We start from the raw sequence: 8,448 nt of genomic DNA, 5'->3' as shown, positions 1-8,448 counted from the left end.
TGAACCCTCGGGACGGAGGAAGGGGTCCCACCAGAGCCACGTTTACATGTTCCAACCTCCTTTCTGGAACTGAGAACTGTGACAATGGGGCTTTATGTGACGGTGCACCTTGGCGCGTTGGCACACCACACAAGTCCCTGCCCATTTTCGCACATCTTTCTTCAAGCCGTGCCAGACAAACCGCCGTCACCAACCTCTGCGATGCCTTCTTGCCGGGTGCGAAAGACCATGAATAGTGTCAAACACTTGCTGTCTCCATCCGGTGGGAATAACCGGTCGTGTCTGACCTGTGGAGACGTCGCAGAGGAGCGTGGTCCCTTTTTCGCCAAATGGAACCTCCCCCAATTGCAGTCCCGTTGTTGCCGTCCTCAATTGCTGCACGCCTGGGTCCGAAACTTGATCCTCCGCCATCTTAGCATAATCCAGTCCCAAATGAACCGGCCCCACGACAGCTCTTGATAAACAATCTGCGACCAGGTTATGTTTGCCTGCCACATGTTGAACATCCGTGGTGAATTCGGAGATGAAGGAGAGCTGGCGCTGCTGGCGGCCTGACCGTGGTTCAGCTGTCTTACGCATAGCGAATGTCAACGGCTTGTGATCCACAAAAGCTGTGAACTGTCGAACCTCTAGAACCGGAAATGTCGAATGGCAAGAAACAGGCCAAGGAGCTCCCGATCAAAAGTGCTGTACTTTCTCTCGTTAGGACGCAGCTGTCGACTAAAAAAAGCAAGTGGCTGCCATGCCCCTTTCACCCACTGCTCGTACACGGCGCCCACTGCAAAATCTGAAGCGTCAGTGATGATGGCGATCGGAGCCTTGGGTGCGGGATGTGCCAGCATCGTTGCCCTTGCCAGAACAGTCTTGGTATCCCCAAATTCCTGGTCCCGCTTCTCTGTCCAGTCAACCGCTTGTTTGACAGTCTTGCCTTTCAGGGCTTCGAAAAGGGGTCACATCAACTATGCTGCCCGGGGGATGAATCGATGGTAAAGTTTACCATTCCTAAAAACTCCTGCAGTGCCTTCACTGTGAGCGGGCGCTGAAAGTTAGCCACCGCGTCCACCTTCGCTGGAAGGGGAACGGCCCCGTCTTTAGTGATGCGATGTCCAAGGAAGTCAATGGTTGTCAACCCAAACTGACACTTAGCTGGGTTGATGATCAACCCGTGTTGGTTGAGCCGAGCAAACAATATCCGCAGGTGAGACATATGCTCTGCCCTCGATGAACTGGCAACCAGGATGTCGTCCAGGTAAACAAACAAAAAAGGCAGGTCCCTAAGCACAGTGTCCATGAGGCGCTGGAAAGTCTGTGCTGCATTTTTGAGGCCAAACGGCATCCTCAAAAATTCAAAGAGGCCGAAAGGTGTGATCAGTGCCGTCTTGGGAATATCCAGAGGTTGAACGGGCATTTGATGATAACCCCGAACCAGGTCGACCACGCTACCGGACAAGCGCTCCGTTAACATTTAATAAGTAGCAATGATCTATTTGGCTATAGGTCCAGGTCCAGATACAGCTGGTCTGGGTCCAGAACCGGACCGCGGGCCTATTAGGGTCCCCTGCTCTCAACCAATCAGCTTGTCTACTTTATGTTTTAAATCAGTGTTGATGGTGCGCTGATGGCGCCACGTTGTCTAATTTACAGATAATAAAGAGAAGTAGGCAGAAGTATCTACCAGTTATTACAACGCTGTAAATCACTGTATATCAGGGTAGTGGAATGTATGTGCTTTTTCATTGAGTGGTTGCTACTTCCTGATTGGCTGATGAAATGAGAGAGAGACAGAGCCAGAGCTTGTGTTACTATAGCAAAGTCCATTCGTGGACGTATCATGTAGTCGTAGAACTGCAGTTACCGGTTCATAAATATCTTTTATCAGTAAATGAACGCGCCTGCTTAAAGTCCGCCTACCCCGGACACATGAAGCAATTTCCACAGACAACACAGACTACTCGGCAGGTAAAGTGCTCTGATACTTTGATCTTACATATCATTTAAGGAAATCTATGTGTGCCTGTGTCAAGATGAAATATATTACAAAGACCATAAGGTTTTAACCCTCCTGTTACCTTTAGGGTCAATTTGACCCCATTCAATGTTTAACGTCGGTGTTCTTCGGGGTCAATTTGACCCCAGGCTGTTTTTCACCGTGTCAAACATATAAGAAATATCAACTTTTTTATATATTTAAAGGGCTATTTAGGTAGTCAACAAACAAACATAAAGTACCTCACACTTAAACTTGGGAAACAATATTAATTCTAATAATTTTCTGAGGTTTTAATTGCTGGGGTCAAATTGACCCCAAGGGTAAAATATGTTAGAAAATGTTAAGGTAACAGGAGGGTTAAATACGCTGCCACGGATTACAATGCAGAAGTATCTGGCCCATGTTTGACATTAGTAGAATATCCAGTATTACTTGTATTTAGTCAGGTTGAGTAATTAATTACACATTTTATTTTATTATTTTATCGCTAACTGTTACTTTACATGCATGACATGTTGACTGTTGAGCTCAGGTGATGTTTTCCTTGACCGCGGCTGCAGTCATTATGTTCCCTATGTTACCTTTCATCAGTTAGTTGGACCCAAAAGCAGACTCAGTGAAATGATTGGGGGAATTTATGGACAAAAAGGTGAAAAATGAGTCAACGAGGATGGATGTGGGTAATGGCGTAGAGGGGTGGTTGGAGTAGGGAAGGCATGTGTGGCCGATGAGAGCAGGTATAGGTGGACAACCACTATCTGGAGCACAGGGAAGCAAACAATAACTCAGTAACAATATTTTTCTCAATAACAAATGAATATCCAACCTGGATTTACATTCTACAGAAAGTAAACCTTCGTGAATGACCGCGAGGCGATAGGCACTTTGACACGGACTGAAAGAATGAGGAAATAAAACAGCCTGTTTGTGTGAGGGAGGAGACAGAGAGAAACTCAGGGTGTGTTAAAGAAAACTTGGCAGCGAGCATGTCAGGTTCACATACTAAGTTACCATGGTAACAGACCCAGAGTTTAAGTTTCTCTCATCCCAGGGTTACCTACCTGGAACAGGGCCCTGGTGGCCTGGAGGTCGGGGCCTAGACCTTTGTTACATGCCATCCTCTCTCTCTACCCTCATTTCTCGTCATGGCAGACCTTTGCATAGTGTCACGACTCAAAAACCGGACCCAAGAGCACGACTCCAAAATTCAGGGCAATCAAAAGGGTTTATTTAAACATAGGAAGTCCCCAAAAATTCCAAAGAAACAAAGTACAACTTCAAGTTGCTGCTGAGCAGGAAACTAAGATGGGGTTTATAAAAACAGAAAATCACAGCTATGCTGGAAACAGACTTGATCAAAGTACAAAACAAAATCACAACTATGCTGGAACTGCAAACCAGGACAAAAGACTACACTATCATGAACAACATTTACTTAGACTTGAAGGATCAGGAGGAGACTCGAGACGATCTGACACGAGACACAGGTAGACACCGGCTTAAAATACATGAGGAAATGGGGAACAGGACACAATCAGGGGCGGAGCAGTCAATCACACTAACGAGGAAACACCGGGGCAGGAAATAAAGTTTCTGAAACGAGAGAGGACAGTTACTACAAAATAAAAGCGGACATGGAAAACAGGACTAAAACCTAAAACTTAACACAACCGACGAGACATGACACATCGTGTATAAATAATCAGACCTACATATGTTGTTGGATGCAGGTGTCAATAATTCTGAACACCAAAAAATACAACTTGACATCCAATGGAGGTAAATGTAATTTACTGACTACTGAACAGTATAATCATGCAATCCTGTCCTCTCATGTAGACATGGCCTCCGCCTGCAGCCTCCGATGTGACGAGCAGCTCCTGTGTTCCATCTGTCTGCACGTGTTCAGCGAGCCTGTCTCTACGCCATGTGGACACAACTACTGCATGGCTTGTATCACAGGGTACTGGGCCAGCAGCGGCCAGATAAAGTGTCCCCTCTGTATGAAGAAGTTCCGCAGGAGACCACAGCTCCTGGTCAACACGGGGTTCAGAGATATGGTGGAGCATTTCAAAAGCATAAGTGAGAGGGATGAAGAGGACATCCATGTCAAACCAGGGGAGGTGCCTTGTGACATCTGCCTCGTGCCGAAGCTCAAGGCTGAGAAGACGTGCCTGGTGTGTTTGGCCTCGTACTGCCAGCTTCACCTGGAGCCTCACCAGAGGGTCGCGACCCTCAAGAAGCACCAGCTGGTGGACCCCGTGTCCGACCTGGAGGAGAGGGTGTGCAAGAGGCACGACAAGATGTTGGAGCTCTTCTGTCGCGAAGACCAGACGTGTGTTTGTTTCATGTGCTTGAAAGACGACCACGCGGCGCACGAAGCCGTCCCGTTGGAGCTCGCCTTCAGGGAGAGGAGAGTCCAGCTGGACTGTGTGACGTCAGAGATGAACATGAAGGAAAACTCCAAATCCAGGAGTATGAAGGAAATCAAACACTCAGCTGATCGGAGCAAGAAAGCGTCTGAGAAAGAGATAGCGGACATTGCGGATGTTTTCACTGCTCTGGTGGTCTCCAGGGAAAGACACCAGGACGAGCTGATCGAGGTGATCCGGAAGAAGCAGGACGCTGCGCAGAAGACGGCTGAAGACCGTGTGACACAGCTGGAGCTGGAAGTAGCTGAGTTGAGGAGGAGAAGATCCGAAATGGAGCAACTCTTACAAACAGAGGACCACCTCCTCCTCCTCCAGAGCTGTCCATCTCTCTTACCTGCACAGACTGAGGACATATTCAACCCTCGGTCCTCCTCCATCCCTCCATCCACATCTGACCTCCTTGACCTCAGTCAGCAGAGTTATGTGGCGACGGTGAAAGAAGCAGCGGCCCAGATGGAAAAGAGCCTCAGCAATGAGATGGACATGCTTATACAGAAGGTCAGGTTTGATTGTTGTGATGCTGAACAGATGCCAGACGGGTTTGTTCGCGCGTGGACTCCACCTCGGGACAAGCTGATGATGATCCAGCAGAACGATGCGGTGGATGTGACGCTGGACGCCTACACAGCTCATAAAAGTCTCATCGTGTCTGAGGATGGGAAGCAACTGAGCTTTAGGCACGGTCGACCATCTCTTACTGCTTTGTTTGGGAGAAGATTTCAACTCCAAAGCTACGTTCTTGGGAAAGAGGGTTTTTCCTCAGGTAGGTTCTACTATGAAGTGGATGTTAGTGAGAGTAGACGTTGGGTATTGGGAGTGGCCAAAGAGTCCGTTCACAGGGAGGTCCTTTTCACTACCCGCCCTGAGGATGGGTGCTGGACACTTATCAGATATTACGACTCTTTCCAAGGCGATTCTACTCAAACGTGGATGAATATTTGCTTTCAAATGCCTCAGACTGTTGGTGTGTTTGTTGATTACGAGAAGGGAGAGGTCTCCTTCTATGACGTGGACGCCAGGACTCTCATCTACTCCCACTTAGGATGCGCCTTCATCGAGGGAATACCAGCATTGACATCTTTTCTCTATTCTCTGGTTGGCGCATCCGTAAGTGGCAGACAAAAGCTCTACCCTTTTTTTGGTATCTTTGAACTTAATGTTGACAACACTCTTGTAATCACTCCTGTCGCACAGCCAACGTAAGGTGCCATATTAATCAGGGCAAATAAATGTGTAACTTCTGCCGTAAGGTAACAGCAGTAGAATCAAACATTACAAAAAGACCATAACACTCATAATACTCAGTTTGATTTTTTTCCGATGTGAGGTCAAAGGTCAGAGATGTGGTATGTGTACAGATTGTAAAGCCCTCTGAGGCAAATTTGTGATTTTGGGCTATAAAAAATAAACTGAATTGAACTAAATGTATATATTTATATAATGTTTAGCTTTTGGTTTTTCCAGCCATATTGGAAAAACATTCAGAGATTTAAAGTGAAAATGCAGGTGGGATCATGGACCTCGCAGTTGGTGATGTGGTTAATAAGTTCAAATAAAACATACCCCTCTAATATGTACCGACACATTCTCCTCCAGAAAGCTGAATAAATGTAGCGATTTAACAGAAGTTACGATTATCGTGTGATTTTTTGCTGAAAATAGTGAATGCAAAGCAACAGGTGCACATTATAATAATGTCACAAGCGAGTGTGTGTGTGTGTGTGTGTGTGTGGTTGTGTGTCAGTGTTTAAAGAAGAAAAGAAAATTAGCATTTTAGTTTGTGCATTTATATTACGGGAATCAAAATATATATATGTGTGTGTGTGTGTGTGTGTGTGGTTGTGAAGATGTCGGTGTTTAAAGAAGAAAAGCAAATTTGCATATTAGTTTGTGCATTTATATTACGGGAATCAAAATGTAAATATGTGTGTGTGTGTGTGTGTGTGTGTTTGTGTGTGTCACAGGCCGTCGAAACCTGAATACCTCCACCCTGCAGAAACGTCTGGACTACCTGAACAACGTAACAACCACCATAGTCTTCATCACCACTATCCTCAACTTCTTCATCAGCACCTTCGGCATGCAGCGCACTGGACACTTCCCTTGGCTCATGACGCGCATCCACTGACGTACACACACTTCTGCTGAATATTAAAGTTATAGAAACACTCACCACACTACTCATAATACGGATTAATTATTATTATTTATTCCGGCACTTAACTTTTAATGTAGATGTTAGCTACTGGATACACTGATCCGTTGTAAGTAGCACTGTTGTACATGTTAACACTTGCTGATTTTATGATTACATAATTTAAATAAAAAATATGAACAAGACAATTATGTAAAATGTCTTTTTCTTTCAGTATATTTTACAACGAGTTCTACATTTACTGTTCAAAGCCATATACATAAAGATTAACATGTAATATTAGCGGGATAGCCCTTTTACTGTCCTCTACCTGTGGCATCAAGTGTCTCCCTAATCTAACATCAGCCTCATCTAACTAGTGCTCACTGCAGCAAGCAAAATCCACGAATGAAACACAAAAAGTGCATGAAATATTTAACGGATTCAGAATCATTGGTACTATTAAGTCCCAAAAAGGTACTTAAGTACCATAAAGTAATGGAGAAAGTCTCTGTTTGCTTGACAGTAAGGTCAGAGGTCAAGCTCATTACTGAGAATGTCCTCATGCAAAGATCGGGAACATCAAAATGATGTCAAACCTGCACAATGATGTATTGCCATGTACGTATATTAAAGTAGCCGAGCAGTCGTATCGCTCTATATATGAAGTCAACAACTGTCTGTCAAATCAAATAAAGAAAGTTAAATTGAATAATATCTAAACAATATTTATTGTCAGATTTCAAATTGAACTGGATGAATTATAAATAATACGTTAATAATAAATAAATGTTCTTGGATTTGCAACGCTCATCGGAATACACACATTTGATTGGCTGAGTATCATTACGTCATACAGATTGTCAAACGCGTGTGATTGGTTGCTGTGTTTCCTGGACAGGTGCCGTACAGGCTGGAAAAGTTGTGCCGACTCAAATAAAAGCGTGTAGGAGCGCGGGAATGAACGATATGGACAAAGTCACTTTCTTTGGCTGCACACCTCTGTGGCCGTTTATTTCCTCACACAAACATTTCACCCGTGACACTGACCTCTCGTGACCTTTAAACCCCTCGACGCCACCCCGTTGCCCTGGTTACGCTCCCAGCTCTTAATGGGACCCGGTCACGTATCCTGCACACCACCCTACTAGTCTTGTGAATTATGTGCTCCCAACAGAGTCCCCTACATACGCCCCCAGAAAAGAAAAGAAAAAAAAATCACACTCATAGTCTTGGGGCCCGAATCAACCCCGACTCCTTGTTACTGGAGCTGGAATTGAGGCAGCCGTTGCCGTGGGCCTTGCAGTGGCGTGGTGGAAATATAGGAGGGCGCCCGCTGGGGTTCGCCAACCTTACCGGCTGGTCTAGGTCGAGCTGTGCTGGTTTCAGGCGATCAACCGACAATTGCTCCACTTTACCGCCAACATCGACTTTGAAGGTTTTGTCCCCGGCTTCTAGCACGCGAAACGGTCCTTCGTAGGGCGGTTTAAAGGGTCCATGGCGGCCGTCCTGGCGAATGAAGACGTACTCTGCTGTCTTTAGGCTGGACGGGACGTGTGACTGCGGGAGGCCGTGCTGCGACGTGGGCACAGGGGTGAACACTCCAGCCTTTTCCAGGAGAGCGGCCCGCTGTTGTGTCGCAGACCACGGGTCTGTGACCTTGGGGATGAACTCCCCAGGAACCCGCAGCGGCTGGCCGTACACCAACTCGGCGGATGAAGCTTGAAGGTCCTCCTTGGGGGCTGTTCTGAGCCCCAACATGACCCATGGGAGCCTGTCCACCCAGCCCCCGTCCTTGAGGCTGGCCCGCAGAGCAGCTTTCATTGAGCGATGGAACCGCTCGCACAACCCATGAGCCTGTGGGTGATAAGCAGTAGTACGGTGGAGCTTCA

The 8,448-nt window shown here is 46.4% G+C and overlaps 1 protein-coding gene across 3 annotated transcripts; it reads left to right on the top strand.

Moving 5' to 3' along the window:
- Window positions 1-1,901: 1,901 nt before the first annotated feature.
- Window positions 1,902-6,658, top strand: LOC130200624 (E3 ubiquitin/ISG15 ligase TRIM25-like). 3 transcript variants are annotated; one of them, XM_056425065.1, is made up of 3 exons: window positions 1,902-1,959; window positions 3,830-5,185; window positions 6,387-6,658. In XM_056425065.1, the coding sequence occupies exons 2-3, from the start codon at window positions 3,832-3,834 to the stop codon at window positions 6,548-6,550; spliced, it is 1,518 nt and encodes a 505-aa protein (XP_056281040.1). In that variant the 5' UTR covers window positions 1,902-1,959; window positions 3,830-3,831; the 3' UTR covers window positions 6,551-6,658. The 3 variants fall into 3 exon arrangements, with proteins under 3 accessions (XP_056281040.1, XP_056281039.1, XP_056281038.1); XM_056425064.1 differs by having other exon boundaries at window positions 3,830-5,529; window positions 6,387-6,485; XM_056425063.1 differs by lacking the exon at window positions 6,387-6,658 and having other exon boundaries at window positions 3,830-6,049.
- Window positions 6,659-8,448: the final 1,790 nt, after the last annotated feature.

The sequence above is a fragment of the Pseudoliparis swirei genome, chromosome 10 (genome assembly GCF_029220125.1).
Source record: "Pseudoliparis swirei isolate HS2019 ecotype Mariana Trench chromosome 10, NWPU_hadal_v1, whole genome shotgun sequence".
In the NCBI taxonomy this organism is placed as follows: Eukaryota; Metazoa; Chordata; class Actinopteri; order Perciformes; family Liparidae; genus Pseudoliparis; species Pseudoliparis swirei.
Note: the sequence above shows the minus strand (reverse complement) of the source record. Positions and strands in the feature narration are given on the sequence as shown.